The sequence below is a fragment of the Aedes aegypti genome, chromosome 2 (genome assembly GCF_002204515.2).
Source record: "Aedes aegypti strain LVP_AGWG chromosome 2, AaegL5.0 Primary Assembly, whole genome shotgun sequence".
Classification (NCBI taxonomy): domain Eukaryota; kingdom Metazoa; phylum Arthropoda; class Insecta; order Diptera; family Culicidae; genus Aedes; species Aedes aegypti.
In genome coordinates this window covers 151,338,404-151,356,249 of record NC_035108.1, presented here as the reverse complement: position 1 = coordinate 151,356,249, position 17,846 = coordinate 151,338,404, and the positions used below count along the sequence as shown (strand labels likewise).

Here is a 17,846-nt window from a genome sequence, read left to right as displayed (position 1 = left end):
AATAAGAACATGAAACGAGCTCACCAATTGATCCGTCATCCTTTACTGAGCAGCCACAATACACTTTCAGCTTCACTCATTTGCTCGGCTATATAAAAGAACTCAGAAAAAATGGCGCGCAATCGGAGAAAATAACAAACTGAAATTGCTCGGGCATTCTCCACGCACTTCCCGGCAAAAAGAACGATACCAAAATAATAAACAAATACTGAAATATTATTTATGTTAAAGTATTAAACTGTGGTGTAGTTCGTATGCAAATTTGTCAAATAAACAAGAACACTTTCATAAGAAAAATTATTTATTTGCTATCACATTATTTGACCATAATAACGAAAAAATTCTTGGCAAAAATAGGGCACGTCATAAAAAAGTAAAATTCATAATTGTTAACATAACATAATCTACACTATTTTTTAGCAGAAATTGGACAAGAGTTTTGAGAATACTGCAAGCTAAATCCTCGATTCGCAACATCACCTCCATCAGAACTATCCGTGATGTAATACAATACAAATGGAGGCGAACCTGAAATGAGCAGTAACTTCATTAAGACCAATGCATTTATATACATCATACCATACATACTTGTAACTGGTTCTATTGCCATACCGCAAAACCTGTCACTCGCCACACCAGTTGGATTCGGAATAATGAGATAGTCCGACATACAACCGCTTCCTACCATAGCGACGCCAGGAGTACCGAGCATATCTTGTGTTAATGCTAATACGTCACCCGTTACCGTAAACGCATAAAGGTCTCCTGAGGGCTAATAAACATTTATTAGAGCAGTGTTTAATAAAATTAGGTTTATACTAATACGTACCACGTTGTATGATATTGAGCATTGATCGGCTCCTGCTCTAATGCAAATTCCATAGTTTTGGTTGGACATCTGTCGAGTACCAACCATCCCCATAGCGCTGAATGCCGAATTAGCTGATGAGCCATAATTGAAACTTTGAATATTTCCTGCGCTGTCCAAAAAGTACTGCAAACATCCGGCCGGAGCTATATAAGTGCTCGTACAAGAAATCATGCTCAACTGTAGATTCCACAATCGGTTGAAGGATGTTGCCGCAGTGGTCGAAACGGTAATAGTGATCGAGTTCTGCCCATTGAAGTTGACATACACATGCTGTCCATTATTATCACCACAGATTGTTGGCACCCGAGAGCTACCGCCAAATATTTGGATGTTATCAACCGAACATAATCCGTCTCCGTTCGGTTGCGAGAGCGTAAATGCGCTGAAGTCCACTCTCAACTGGCAAACAGTGCTGTCTGGTGGTATTACCGTGTATGTGCAGCTGGTAACAATGTAAAAAAAATGTGTAATGTAATGTAACATTTGAAACTATGATCCTTAAGATGTTTATTCTGTACACTGAAATGAATTTTATTGTAGAAACTATTGAATCCATGGTAAAATTAAGAACTGCACCAACGATTTTCAACCGACTATATTAATCTGTTAACTCTACCAAAACATAGTCACCATCACTACACAAGAAAATTTCTTCTGTTGATTTAACCAGAGTTGTAGTATTTTTGACTAGAAACATTCTTGATTTGAGAAGTTTAGCATCATACTTTTGACCACACTGTGTTGTACGGTGGGTGTCACGGATTGAAATACAATGCTTTGTAGTGGATGCTACTATGGACATTGTCAAATCCACTGCACTGCTCAGTAATTTTGACCAGATTATAGTAAACTCAACAGATTTTTGTAGTCGGTTGAAAATCGTTGGTGCAGTTCTTAATTCTACCATGGATTCGGTAGATTATACAACAAAATTTGTTTGCGTGTATGTAATGCAAATCCAACCTTTTGGGGTACTACTTATTGGCTGAAATTTTTATGTTGAAGTACAAAAAACATGAAGTTTTGTCTGTTATGAAATCGTTACAATTCAACCACCCACAACTCACCGTTTTTTAATAAATATTTTTTATTATATTTAAAAATCTCTCGGTTACTTACTTTTGTCTTTGAACAACCCTATGAAACTCTACGAAAAAATGAATGAAATTTTATCAACTCACCACTAACAAAACTTCAGTTTTTTTGTAGTTCGTCGTCCAAATTTCCAATTCGGACTACCAGAAGCTGGGCATGTTGTATGGAAAACCAGCGTTTGATTACTAACTTTTGTCACAGACTGTCTGAAAGATATATTTACTGTAAACATGCAATGTTATGTAGAACATGATCAAAACTATGGGACCACGACAATTATAGTTTTATCGCCTTGGTTAACCACGAAATTTTACCGCGATTTTCCATTGTCTCTAATTATTTGCAACCTCTGAGCAAAGTCAATCTTCTATTTATAATATTCATAAAATAATTTTCCTAGCAGAATAGTCTGTATAACTGAGCAAAGTTCAGCACTCATAATTAAGGTTCTCTTCTTTTTAGCTGACGATCGTTTGTTTTCGTCTGGCCTATGCTGAATCTTCCTTCGCAATTTTAATCTTTTTGATCGAGACGCTATCTCTAATGAATAGAACAATGCGAAACAATCTAAATAAATTGAAGGGGATCTAATCCAAGGAGCGTAAAACCTATTTTTTAAGAAAATCGATTTTGAAGTTCGAAGTTCCTACGAATTATGTCCCACAATTGGAATCTAAAAGTTCTAGTTTCCTGTGATGTAGACGTTCACCATATTATGCAACATGTACCCATGAGTTGCATGTGAAATAGAATTTAAAAGGATTTTTTTAAAAGGGTTCATCAAATTATCTAGAATAAATTGCCACAAAAGGTAATTTAGTTACATAATGGAATTGACTCCGTAATGCCTTCACTAGAGCATATGGAAAATCAATTATTTGTGATTGATTTTATAATGAAGGGAGTCTATAGAAATTTTTTGCAAATGAACTTTTGTAGCATGTCATTGACAATACTAGAACATGATTAACAGTCCCGGGATCAAATATCAGTTGTACCTTTCTCAATTAGCCATATCTCAGCAATGGTTCAAACGATTTGCAAAATTATTTCACATATTTGATGTCAATACTCCGCAATTTAGTACGATAGGAAATCGGGGGTGTTCAAATTTCCCTTAGAGCAATTAAACCAACATTTTTTTTGCACATTGAAGCGGCATAAGCATCGCATGTTATTAATTAACATTTTTCAAACCCGAATGACCCTAAATAACTAGACAAAAAATGCATGTACAGCAAACAAAATATTTCGAGCATTCCTAATGAGGCAGATTTGTGTCGATCGCGGATTTCACATGCCAAAACCTTTAGTGCTATGTATATGATGGATTTCACGCCAACTCGACAAAGGGATTGGCAGCACCCCTTCAGAATTCAATGAAACTTTCTGGGCGTGAAGACTATGTGAAACTAAGATACTTTACATAAGGTACAGTGGGGGAAGTGGATCATTTGTCCATATTGAGCATAAATACTTGAATATATTGAATGTTTTCGCTCCATTGCTTCATTTTAGGTTATATTCTTACGCCCACACTGATACTATTGTAAAACTGGTACTACACGCACACTAACACAAGCAAACTTGTTAGCCGCAAAAATCAATTAATTTGAAAATTGTTTTCCATCAATCAAAAATCCATTGTATCTTTGTCTAAAATCGAATACTATTAGTTTTTTCGACACATGGTGTGCATTTCAGTTCCAATTGAGTGAATCACAATGAAAAATATGTGATTTTTATAAATAAATACAGATATATTTGACATGGTACACTTACCCCTACTTTTTAATGAGGTGGGGTAAGTGGATCAAGTATTATTATCATTTATTGGCAGACTGCTTACGAAAACTTTAATAAGTTTTAATATCCGCAAATGTAGTTTTCCTTTATTTTTTTTCCATTCCCAGCTTAAATTTGTCAAATTGACCATGAAAAATATGAATTAATCCACATAAAAGTTTTTTTAACCTTTCTGAAATGCTAGGTAAGAAAAATTAACTTTGCAGCACATTAAACAACAAAGATTGTTTACATAGAACCCATATCAATATATTAATTCGACATTATTTTATATTTTAGAAGCAGTCCCGTCCTGTTCATCTTTGCCATCCGTCCCATCAGTGAATGAATAACTAGACCCCTACAACGTGGAAAAAATCAACAGTATTATTGAAACGTTGAATTTATCCCCAATCTCGTCGAGAAACATGGGGAGCCTGGACTATCGAATTAAAAAGTCAGTGGAGGTCACCAAAGCTGTACGTCATGATATACTTGGCATGGATGCAATGGACGTCGTCAAGGTGGAGGCGTTCGAGGAAATCATCAATCAAAGAAAAATTCAACTCACCTGGTGTTGACAGAAATGACCAGTTGAAATTATTAACGGTTCTTCCTAAGTCGTGGTCGATCAACAAAATTGTCGAGGAGTTCGAGGCACCAATTTACATGGTAAGACAAGTGAAAAAAACTTGTGAATGAACAGGGCATTCTATGCACAACAAGAGTTCGAAGTGAGCATGGAATTAGTGAGCAAATAAACAGGTTGTTATTGATTTCTTTGATAGTGATGATATTAGTAGGCCTATGCCAGGAGCCAATGACTTCGTTTCTGAGTACCGAAATGGTAGTAAAGAACAAGTTCAAAAGCGTCTATTGATGATGTATCTTAAAGAGGCGTACATGATTTTTGAAGAAAGATGACAATGTAGAAATTGATTTTAATTTGTTTACTATGTTCATACTATATTAGGTTAACAGAACTGTCCTATGTGTCTTTGAGGATTTAATAAGCCATACGATACTCATTCGATTGGATATGTTGGAAGTTCGACTGTTATACATGACTAGAATACATTAAATTTCTTCTTCTTATTATTCTGTCTGGCATTACACGTCTGCTGAGACATAGCCTTCTTTCCAGCTTAGAGTTCGTTGAGCACTTAGTTATTCATAGAGAGTTTTCTTTGCCAATCAACCAAAGCTTATTCCATAAATTATTGTATGTATGAGTTTATTTTGAGATTCATTAAAAGTAGAATCGATCAACAATACAACATCCTGCGAAAAGAAACGAAATATTTTAAGGCGCTCTATACCCCAGCCTTAGCAAAAATAAAATAAAATAAAAATCCTCATTAAACATATTATTGAGGCACCTCGGACATTCCGAGGACTATATTAATAGTATTGAAATTATTTTGAAGTTTTCAATATTGAATTTCAAAATTTAACAAGAATATAGCGGAAGAGATTTCCTGTTCAATCAAACTTTAAAAATAACTCCATCGTGAAATTGGTTTTCTGACAAGCATAGCAACAATAACACAATTTTCACAATTACTGCAGTAATTAAAATACGTAAGCAGCCTTAAAATATGGTTAATTATGTGATTGACGGTAACGCTAAGTATTATGAGGTAGATTAACAAGTTAAATTTCATGTGACCCACTTGCAACACAGAGTAGGGTAACTGCAACTTATAGTAGATTCTTAAGACTTTCTTCTAAAAGTTTCAATATCTCGAAAATATTCGTGCGCACATTAGTAAACATGCCATCACAAGGGTATCGATCCATTATATATTAAAACTATTTTAAACTGAAAAAAATATTGGAAAATTTATCTGAATTACTTACTTTCATCTACTAGCATATCAACCATTATGCAAAATAAAAAAAAACACATTTTCCAACAGTCTGAAGCATTTATCTCCTCTCACTTATTTTCCCATTATCAAATTAATAAAGCAAGCATCTTTGTCGACCCTGACCACTATCTGGTGATGGCCAAACTGCGCCCAAAACTCTCCGTCGTTAACAACGTACAGTACCGACGGCCGCCCCGGTATGACCTAGAGCGGCTTAACCCAAGATCAGTCGCATGCGTGTACTGAGTACACGCACCCTGAGGAAAGGTCGCTTTTCACACCCAATACGAGCGGGGCTGAATGCACGACCGCTCTTGAGTTAAGCAACCGGATGTCGCAGCTGCATACGCGCAGCACCTTGTAGCTGCATTACCGGAAGCGGGTGAGCGGGATGAAGCCCCTCTTGAGGACTGCAGGAGAACAGCCATCAACGATGCAGCTGAGAGCAACGTCGGGTACGTGGAATGAAGTCGACGGAACGATTGGTTCGACGAGGAGTGCCAGGAGGTTTTGGAGGAGAAAAATGCAGCGCGGGTGGTCATGCTGCAGCAAGGGACCCGGTAGAAGGTGAAACGTTATAGACGGAAACGGCAACAGCAAACCCGCCTGGAGGAAACGGAGTGGGAGGAGATGGAACAGCTGTGCCGGTCTCAAGAAACGCGTAAGTTCTATCAGAAGCTCAACGCATCCCGCAACAGCTACCGGAGGGAAGGAAGGGGTAATATGCCCCATCTACAAGAAAGGCGACAAGTTAGATTGTGAGAACTTTCGAGCAATCACCATTCTAAATGCGGCCTACAAAGTATTATCCCAGATCATCTTCCGTCGTCTGTCACCTATAGTAAGCGAGTTCGTGGGAAGTTATCAAGCCGGCTTCGTTGACGGCCGATCGACAACGGACCAGATCTTTACTGTACGGCAAATCCCCCAAAAATGGCGTGAATACCAGGTCCCAACGCATCACCTTTTCATCGATTTCAAGGCGGCATACGATAGTATCGACCGCGTAGAGCTATGGAAAATCATGAACGAAAACAGCTTTCTTGGGAAGCTCACGAGACTGATAAGAGAGGTGATGAACTTTCGTGCCTGTTGTTCAATATTGTGCTAGGAGGTGTTATGCGGAGAGCCGGGCTCAAAAGCCGTGGAACGATTTTAACGAGATCCAGTCAATTTGTTTACTTTGCGGATGATATGGACGTTGTCGGCCGAACATTTGAAAAGGTATCAGACCTCTACACCCGCCTGAAACGCGAGGCTGCAAAAGTTGGACTGGTGGATTAATGCGTCCAAGACAAAGTAGGGTAAATCGCCAAATGTTGAACGGTTAAGATAGACGTTTTTATGTTATTTGATTTTAATGGAAATTCTGATAGAAAGGTTGCTAAAAAGAGCATTCAAGACCGTAGACGATTGTTTAACATTATTCCTGTTACATTTTTGGTACTGTAATGTCCATTTTGAAATAAAAAAATATACATTTAAAAATATAGTTCTACACCCAATTGTTGAACACACACATAACCCATCTTATCCTAATGTTGAACGATTGTAGCTAAATGTTGACCGCTTTACTCCCGCCTTCATTCCACTTGCAAGTTCGCGCTCCTCGTCGGTTGTGAGGACAGGGTAAGGTCCGCGAATCACTTTTCCTGACCCCTCTGGGCTGAGACGGAAGTGGATCGTCCCCTTCGGCACTCCATAGACTTTAGCGGCTTCTGCTAATGTACATTACCTTCGACATTACAGCTTCAATCGCGAGATTGAGGTTATACTCCGGATAAATCGGCAGCCGATGCGCAATTTCAATCATGATGTAAACAAACAAACGGTGATGGCATTGATGCCATAGTGAAGATAGTGAAATTCGAAGAAAGATTCAGGATATAGCCAGGGTTGCAATTAATTATACTTTACTGAATCGCGTTTTTCATCATTGCAACAGACACCATTATAGGATTTTTTTTAATAATTATTATTCAACAGATATTTGAAGCAATAAACAATACTATATTGTGTAATGAAATATTCCATTTCAATAAAGGTGTTTGCTACGAAAATCAAAAATCTGGCAATACTGTCGATGAAACCAAGACTGTCATGCTATGCTAGTGTTCAACAAATGGCAAATGTACGTGAAACGAAAGTGCAATTGAAAAAGTTTTTATGTAATTAATAGGTACGAGTAAATTGTACGGATGTTTAGAAAATAACTAAAGCAGACTTTTACTGATATCGTGAATAGGTGCTTAACCCAATATACGTAGTATGTTTTACTACACAGCTTATTTCATAGCAGCCCCTGCTTAAGTTTATTTCTAAGAGAATCGAAATTTTCGTTTCACCTAGCGATAAAAATTTTCAATAAATATTTCACTTAAGAAATTAATGTGCTAATTAAATTTATTGTGTCCAATAGTACAGCTAACTTACAAAATAATCTGTATAATTTATTGAAACTGTTTGAAAATGGTTCAATTTCCTGTTTTAACATGGTTTCTACAGATCGTTCAACATTTGGGTAGCGTTCAACAATTAGCGAATTACCCTACATGCTAGCTGGTGGAGCCGAGCGCGACATGGCTCGCCTAGGTAGCAGTGTTACGATAGTCGGGGATACGTTCGAGGTGGTCGACGAGTTCGTCTACCTTGGATCCTTGCTGACGGCTGACAATAACGTTAGCCGTGAAACACGGAGGCGCATCATCAGTGGAAGTCAGGCCTACTATGGCCTCCAGAAGAAGCTGCGGTCAAAAAAGATTCACGCCCGCACCAAATGTACCATGTACAAAACGCTCATAAGGCCGGTAGTCCTCTATGGGCATGAAACGTGGACGATGCTCGAGAAGGACCTGCAAGCACTTGGAGTCTTCGAACTTCGGGTGCTTAGGACGATCTTTGGCGGTGTGCAGGAGAACGGTGTGTGGCGGCGAAGGATGAACCACGAGCTCGCCCAACTCTACGGCGAACCCATTATCCAGAAGGTGGCCTGTTATCTGTTTAGATGTCAACTAAATAAATGAAATCAAGCGTGTGCTAGAATAAGGGCGTAAGTCGCATGATCGATTTCTCTTCATCGATCCTCTCTACACATCGATAAATCTACATCGATAAATCTACAAATATTTAATTAGTTTTAATGTTTGTATTTTTTCATGTAAGCTATTTTAAGAGAACGGTAAGTAAAGCACTATAACCATTGTTTAAGTCAATTCAAAATGATCACTTTGAAATAATTCCAGATTTTTCCGTTGATCCTGCAGGCATCAGCAGATGTTATTGGACCTGTTCTGCATATATGGATATGGAGGACTGATTAGTTTAATGATAAAATTTATATGTAATTCATTTATTTGGGATGTAGAATATTGAATTTGCAATAAAAACAATTTATTTTTCGACAACTTTATTCCAAAGGTCACTGTTTTTTGTTGAAGTAATAATTATTGAATTTTTACCCTTTTTATGCCACGAGGGCGATTTACAAAACGGGTAGAAAATACCCCTCCATTGGCAGAAACCGCTTTTACCCGTTAAAGAGTAAACCGTGTTTACTCATTAAATGTGGAGAGGCACTTCTAGCGGAAATAGGTAAATTTTTACCCATTAAAGGGTATTCGCAAGCTACCGTGAAGATTGCATCGCTGCCTAGCGTGCTAAAGTGAAAAAATACTAACAAACCCGCATCTTGTCAGCTTTATTCACAGAAGAGAAGATCGATGAAGAGAAATCGATCATGCGACTTACGCCCTGATTCTAGCACACGCTTGAAATTAATGTTTCTTCTCGCTCGGGTGCTGTCAGTTCAATCGATGATGGCGTCGAAACAGCGTGTCCATACGATTTTTCGAGACGCCGTACGTGCCAAAATAAAGGAATGCGACCAACTTACCCCAGTACCGTTCCATAAAGGATTTAAAAAACACGGACATCGTCTTCAGCCATTTAGCTGCACAGACTGTAACTAGCACTAGACAACGGACAAGCATGCTCCAATAGCATAGCTAAAAAGCATTCCTTACGAAAAGTTTCAATGGCTGAGGCGGGAATGCGTTTTTCTAAAAATGATTTGATATTTGCCAACCTCCAGGGTCTCAAAAGCTCAGCACCCTTTTCAGCCGACCTGACGCCTGACGCGGTGGGCCATTACCGCATAACTCCGACAACAGTAACATTCTCGAGATCTTTTAACCACTTTTAGAAACTAGATATGTTAACAGTATACTCGTTAACATATCTAGACAAAAAAGAGATATCCGTTAAGTTTTTGCTGAGCGGTGAGAGTTTGAGTTTTATTTTGCAAAGTTTTTTCATGCAAAACTACAATTACAGTAATGAAATTGTATTCACTGTTTTTCAGCAGGAGAACAGGATATAGTGAACATATTTTCACAAAAACTTCTTTGATTCGAAAAACTGCTTTTGAATACTCGAAAAACGATCATGAATCCTGCCACCCTTATCCAATGTCCATTCAGAAATTTAATATGTTAAGGAAATTGGCGTACTGTATGGAGATATTATTACATCCTATGCTAAAACTTACGCTCCTCCTCCATTGTAAGGCATAGGGTAGCCAGCGTTCTGGAAATAGGTTACATTATTCGACCCAGATCCACCGCAGGTGCTAATATCTGCAATCAACCAAATAAATGCGTCATAATGCACAACATGTTACAACTGGATTATTCCAAGATCACGAACTTACACACGCAACACACAGCCTGGACAGTTAGGGTGCTGCACCGTCCTGATCCTATTCCTCCATTTGAAGCACATTCACCTCGAATCTGACACGTTCCCAATAAACCATTAGTTCCCGTACACACCCTATTCGCAATCCGTCCGAGTGAATAGAATGGAAACTCTGGGAAATTCAAATGACATAATTGAGACACTTTCCACCTTCAAAGAATAAGTCAGTTAATCACCTCTGCCCTGACGATCATCAGATGTGGTTATATTGGAGACACTTTCACTTCCCAAATCTGAGCTCGAGACCGCTCCTAAAATGGCACATGTGAATATAACGAACCAATTGTAATCCATTTCCGAGTCTATTCAGAACTATATCAAATACACGTGTCAACTGATCGACTTTTGCTACGATATTGATGAGGCCAATAAGACAAGCTGCTGCCGCCGTGTGGATGAAGAATTAAGTCATGAGCATCGTGATAATTGATTGGTAACGGGAATTTTTGGGGCCTTACCCTGTTAATTATCTTCGTGAGATTATATGAATCGTTCACACTACCAGAGAAAGAACTTTCGCATACTGCACATTGCATATCGAGAATCAATAAAAAAAAGCATTAGCTTTTATTAGGATGATTTGCTGTAGGGATTTAACTATTTAATGCACAAAGATGCATGGAATCGCAGACATAGAGTTTGCAACAAACTATACTAATTTAATCTAGCATACTGAAATGGTTACATTAATGTGTGATAATGCGACTATCAAACTCGTCCAAAATCATCCAACATTTTTCGCCTTTATTCGTCATGTTTGGTCTGTGTGTTTGCAAAAACAGTCAGATTGGATGTATTTTTGTTGGCATAAGCTAGTTAGTTTATCCAGCTTATCCATGCGCTAATATTTGAACACTATTTTAAGATTTTTTTCCCGACTCAATAAATCTTTCTAATGTTTGACAGTAGTCTCATTGGTTGATAAAAATATAGACCAATCCAGTTGCCTGCGTAGTAGTGCAATGTTGACAAAATTATCTTTGTTTGCTGTGAGAACTGTCACAACATTGCTTTTGTTTGCTGTGAGAATCCAAATATAAACAGAATTGCTGCAAAACAACCACTTCCTTTTTGGCCTGCCGTTGACCGAAAGCTCAATAACGTCAAACAAACATCGATACGTTATCATTCTGAGAAAATCGACTTGTGTAAGATTGATTGTGCGTTGGGTGTTCGTGGCAGTTTGCTTGGGGACCTCTATGTAGCATAGCATAGCATAGCATAGACTGACTGTACATGTCAATGGTTGCTACTCCGTGATTGATCGGAACTGGTAAGAATTGCACTACGATCCAAATGAATAAAGCACCAAGCACAATGTGAGCGGCAGCACGGTACAACGGCAAAACGACAAGCCCATCTTGAGCTACATTCTATTTGTCAAGTCAATGTTGAAAAGGATTTAGTCAACATAGGATTGATAAGTAAAGTGTAGATCAATATGGGCATGCCGTTTTGCCGTTTTACCGCGTTCCCGTTCACATTGTGCTTGGGGCTCAAGAGATGGGAGTTTCCGCTTACTCTCGAAGTGCAATTTTAGCAGATCTAATATTATTGATCAATAACGGCGCCGGCCAAGTCCTTACAGTCAGTTGGGATGGGGATGGAATGTTAGGGTGTAATGATTGTTGCTTCTAGAGACCGAGAATACCTCTGCATCTCCACAATCACCACGGGAAGGGTGTTTATTAGTGAGGGAGGGCAAGATCTGGGAGTCACCTCTGGTCGATGATGCGATCCATGGACAAGGGGGAAATATACGACTTATATTTAAAGCTAGTTTTGTATTTTTGTCTCGAGAAGTTTTTGGTAGAAGCTTTAAAAAATACGTCAACATCTATAATGTCGAACAATTCAAAAGATGTTTTTATTAATGACGAAAACTGAAAATTACATGTATATATTTTAAATTATATGAAACAGGAATAATGCCGACACTTGTAGAGACAAACTATACATAGTTTGTTTGAAAATTACATATGAGTATTACTGTTTAAAAAATACGTCAACATTCACAATGTCGAACATTTCAAAAGATAATTTTTAATAATGTCAAAAAGGGAAAAATATATGTATATTGAAATTGTATAAGAATAAAAGCATAATGCCGACACTTATTATACAAAGTTTGTTTTAAAATTACTTAAAAGTTACGCTTTCAAGAAAATATGTGTTATCACAAGCATGAAACGAACTCACCAGTTGGTAATCCATTCTCGACTGAACACAAAACTGACACTGACAGCAAAACTTCTTGGCGTCCCGAAAACAAACCGTCTTGCTTGCTACCCAGCAAGACGCTCCGAAACAGCACTCATTGGTTGGTAAGAATATGTAAATAAAAAATTATTCATATGGATTAGCTATCAATACCATATCAATTTCATTTTTTTTCTACATCGTCTTTGAGCCACCTTTAACTCACCACCGAAAAAGCTGAACATTTCACAGAACGGTAAGAATGGTAAGGAACATATGGGAGATTGGATTCCAAACATTTTTAAATAGGGTCCTAAAGCCCTGTCTCAATTTTAGTGCCAAACGCTTAAGTTTAGGCCAAAAACACATGTTTACTCAATTTTCTAATGTTTTCCGTTGGTTTAAGCCCAAAAAACATGTTTTTAGATTTTGTCACATCCTTTGGCTTAAACTCAAATTTTGAGTGTATTTTGTTTTCCGTGTCCCTTACGAAATGTCAGATAGGAACAACCCCAGTGGTCGAACTAAAACCCCTGTGGTGTTTTTGTCGACTAATCGAACGTCAAACATGATCTTAAGTGTCAAGGTTCATTTATGGACCCAATTTTTAAATTAAGGTTTAAACATGATATAGCCGTTATTTGAGCAAGAAAAATTGCTAAAGTAGTTGCAGTAAGATGCTCTTTTGTGTTATTGAATAAAAACAAGGTTTCATTAAAAATTTTAGGACCCAATTTTTAATTGCTCTAGCGGGTGGTTTTACGGGTGGTGGGCAGGGGCAGTGTTAATAGACACACACTCAAATCTCAATCAATACGCTCTCCCGTGAGAGCAAACTCATTAGAGATCTGCTTCGCAAATCTCACGCTTGAGATTTTGATGCAAAATCAAATCAATCAACTCAAACCGTAAAAAATGATTCAGTCGCAAAACCCGGCAAAAACTCGTGAAACCCGAATGTTGTTGTTTACGTTAGAAAGGATTACTATAATTTTACCAATTCAACAAGAAATTATTGCCGTGTGCGAGTAAACTGTGGAAATACGAGACAATGGGCCGTATGAATAAAATGTAGTAAAGTTGAGTTTACTACATTCTCGGTAGTAAACGCTATATGTGGAACACGAGTGGAACATGTTTGTGTCATTTTCCTTTCTACACCTTTCGAACATACTACAAACAACGCATTGCTATGAATAAAGGTAGCATTTACTACAAAGCTACTGGTAGTTAGCTTTAGAGGTTGCTACACATGCTTTGAGTTTGCGGAATTGAATGGAATAATTTATTTTTGAGTAAAAATCATGGGAAAACGATATGAGTTTTGATATATCGGAAGGTATTTTGAGTTTTGCAAAGGAATTCTGAGGTTACGAAAACTTTCACTCCGCCAATTCTGAGATTCCGGTAAGATTACCGGCAGTAGCAATTTGTAATATCCGTGTGAATTCTGGCATTACGATAATTATGTTATTTTCTAGGAATTTTAGGATGTCGGTAGGAATTCAGATATTGATAAAGTAATTCTGAATTTTACGTGTAAATTTTGACATATCAGATTTCCTTTTGAATTCCGGAATTCCTGTAGGAACTTTGAGATTCCGATAGGGATGTCGGATTTTTTATGATAATTCTGAAAATTTAAATACCATTCTAGGAATATTGCGGAAATATTAGGAATCTGGTAAAAACTCTAGATTTGGGGTGGGATTCCGAATATTAATCTCTTGGAATTCTGTGGGTATCTTTGAGACGGTATTTCTGTAAGAATCTATGAGATTGCGGTGGGATTCCTGCGAATTATTGTGTGAATATTTGTGATTCCGAAAATCAATCTTTGTAATTATTGTAAAAACCTTTAAGATTCCGTTGATCTCAAGTTCCGTTGGAATTTCAAAGTAAAGCTTTAATATAAACGTTTTGAATGTCGGTAAATATTTTATAGATTTCAATGGGATTTTTTGTGGAATCGTTAAGAATTTTATTAATTTCAAAGGGAACCCTGGTGTTTTAGGGGAGATCCTCATTGAATTCCAATGGAATCACTACAATTCTCATAAAAATCTCTACATTCTAAGTTCTAGACATTCCAAGGATACTATCAGAAACCCCACCAGAATAACGAGAATATCACAGAAACACTTAGAACATCGGAATTCAACATGCTGTTAAGAAAACACACGAGGAGCATCAAAATTCTACCGCAATTTCACCAGAATCTCAGTACTGGTGCTAGAAAATATGTGGTTCCAAATTTGATAGCTGTAATCTCAAGATCTCTTCATGTTAAGCTAGTATTTAAAAAATCATCGGCGTTGGCGAAGGCCGAAAACCACCCAGAAAATTCTTTGATGTACCATCATCATAAAATCATAGACATAGAGAGAATACTAGACTAATCGCAAAATTACACTACAAATCTTGTCAAATAACAGCACCTTCATGATTTGTGCAAATTGTCGCGTAATCGATTAGATTCCATGCATTTTTTTCATATGCATGATTGTATTAATTTTAAGCGTCACTCTGAATAGATTATTCTTTACGTGCAGAATCACTCTGCACTCTGAATGGAAATTTCTTAACGTGCAGCTTCAGTCACTGCTCATGTTCGAAAGTAGTAAGTACTACATGTTCGAAAAGTTTTTTTATTCATACCAAAAGTGTAGTAAACTTTGTGGATTTTGTTTTTGAGTAGATGCTACATGTAGTAAAGTTCAAAGTTTTTTATTCATATCACCCAATGTGTCAACAAGGTGAGCCAACTCATCCATGATTTTTTGACTGCTGAGTTGCATGATTGACAACTCACGCATGAAAAATCTCAAGCGTGAGTTGTGAGAAATTGAGTTTTTCACAACACTGGTGGTGGGATTGGATTAGCGGTAGACACGGAGCTGCGTTGGCCTCTACTCCGGCCTGAACACGATCGCGGATGCGATCAACTGTCCATTTCGTTGGTCCTCAATGGATCCGCGGACTTACGAGTGAACGCTGCACGTGCGTTTGATCATCTCTCTCCACAACATTTTTTTACTCAAAGCCAACCCCCCTCCCTCTAACTGCTATAAACCCTTACGTAATTGATGGACGGCCCCTAAATCAGTATTAAATACTTTTATTAAATAATTTTCTCAGTGCTAAAAAAACGACACTCTTTATAGTGCTACAAAAACAGTACTTTTCAGTACTATTTTTTCTAGTATTGAACTCTTCACGATCCAAGTGCCTTTGATTCTTCGTTGGACCCGTTAGTGAAAGCTAGCTGTGGTATCCCTTCTTGGACATCATCTTGGGAAAACCCCTATCAGCAGGTCTCTTCTTCTTTCGTTTATTTGCTGAACATGGTTGCAACCACTAACAAAGGGAAGGGTGAATCTCTCGCTACCTTCCAAAGGTGAAATGATTAATGATGATGTTGATAATTGCGTCAAAATGACCAATCGGTTCGATACTTTAGACATTTTTTTTTTTATTAAAGCTTTAGAAAAAGCTAGGCTTGTGTTCGATGTACGTGTGACATGGGAAAATTTTCTGAAACCAGGAGGAAGTTACCAGAACCCCACTCAGTGCCGTCGGTGCCAAAAGTGGGGTCATAATTAGTCAAATTTTTGGACTTGCCCTTCGCGTAGGCGAGTCGTCGAGGCTCGTGCCAGGCAGATGAACGATAATATCCGTTACAATATCGGTCGTTTCCAGAATTTCCCTGGCAGAGTTTCGAACAATGCTCATTTTTCAGTTAACGATCGGTTGATTAAGAATCATGCCCATCAGGAAGATTATAATCATGCTCATTCACAAACTAATTTTATTCCTAATTCCCCTTTTCATACTACGAGTACCCGTTCTAATTGTTTCAAATCAAAAGGGAAAAAAACCCCTACCGCCACAGGTAACATCTACTCCACCTCCTCGTCTACCGAAAATTCTAACGGAAAATCATCAAATGTACCCACTTCAAGTGATATTTTAATTTTCTAACTGAACAATTGAATCTAATGATTGATGCAATGTTCAAATCCACCACTATGACTGAAGCAGTCCAAGTAGGTGTAAAATTTACTAATCAAATTGTTATTGGATTTAGTTTTTCTAATGATTCCAATAAATAATAAATCAAATATTTTAAATTGGAATGCTCGATCTTTGAATGGTAAAGAGGAAACCTATTTCAAACCTGGATCCAAACTAAAAAAGATCCTAACTTATTTGTTTATCGTGATGATCGACTTGATTGGGCATGTGGGGTAGTTGCAATCATCATTCTTAGGGCTGATTTTTTCACCCCCGCTTAGGCCTTAAATCTAGTTTAATCATGTGGGTAAACGTGGTTTACGGCTTAAGCGAAGGTGAAGAAATCGGCCCTTAGGCGTATAAAAAATCAACTGTTTTTGTCATTTTTGTAAAACCTTATATTTGCAGCTTAGTTGTTAATGTTTAAATAAAATTCAAAATCATCTAAATCTATTGAGTTCTCAGGAGATTCAACTAAATAACTGAAGTAAAGCCCTAATATTTTTATAATATAATTCTTAGTGGTTTGTATTTCTAAGGCTTGGATAAACGAAATCTTCGGGTTCTAGTCTACCTAGTTTTTTTTTTTTTTTTTTTTGTTTTTTTTTTTTTTTTTTTTTTTTTTTTTTAATTTATTGAAAAATAGTTACCAGTTTACATCATTTTTACAAACAAGATAACTTTTGCATATTTTTTACCTACATTATTTTAGCAAATATTCAAATAACTTTCAAAATTCCTTCTAAACTCCTCTCGTTTATTCCACCTACATTCCCTAATGCCTTTTTTGAAGACAAATAAACTACATTTAGGATAACTTTTTAATACATAACTATAATAATGACAAACTAACCAAAGAGCAGACCGCTGTCGAAAACATTTTCTATCTAATTGACTAGTTAAAAACATTTCTAAATCAACGTATTCTAATTTCATTCTTTGTCGTATTACTACTTCAACCCAGGATCTTATGTCTTCAGTTTTTGGACAAAACTTTAATCTGTGCTCGTTAGAATCTACTACTTGGCATTCATCGCAAACATCACTCATTCGTCGGATTCCATACTCAACTAACTTCTTTTTGTTTGGAATTAAATCATTAACAAGCTCGTAAATCTTGGATCGATCTTCAGAAAGTAAAAAGGAGCTGCTGATATTGTTCCAAACGATTTCCCAATCAATTTCAGGAAATACATTTTCAACCCTTGGTTGATGTTTGTCTTTCTCTACAAAATACGTATATAACATTTTACAAG

At 37.2% G+C, this 17,846-nt stretch overlaps 1 protein-coding gene across 1 annotated transcript; it reads right to left on the bottom strand.

The window, feature by feature from the left end:
- Nucleotides 1-333: 333 nt before the first annotated feature.
- LOC110676121 lies at nt 334-10,777 on the bottom strand. Its single transcript, XM_021842744.1, has 6 exons — nt 10,554-10,777; nt 10,331-10,489; nt 10,169-10,256; nt 830-1,313; nt 589-772; nt 334-528 (listed from the first exon to the last, which is right to left on the bottom strand). The coding sequence occupies exons 1-6, from the start codon at nt 10,669-10,671 to the stop codon at nt 410-412; spliced, it is 1,152 nt and encodes a 383-aa protein (XP_021698436.1). The 5' UTR covers nt 10,672-10,777; the 3' UTR covers nt 334-409.
- Nucleotides 10,778-17,846: the final 7,069 nt, after the last annotated feature.

Coding starts and splice junctions, on each gene's coding strand:
- LOC110676121 (XM_021842744.1), bottom strand. CDS start 10,671: ATGGATTACAATTGGTTCGTTATATTCACATGTGCCATTTTAGGAGCG. Junction 1,314..10,168: donor CCTTACAATGGAGGAGGAGC/GTAAGTTTTAGC, acceptor CATTGTTACCAG/CTGCACATACACGGTAATAC. Junction 773..829: donor GCTCAATATCATACAACGTG/GTACGTATTAGT, acceptor AATGTTTATTAG/CCCTCAGGAGACCTTTATGC.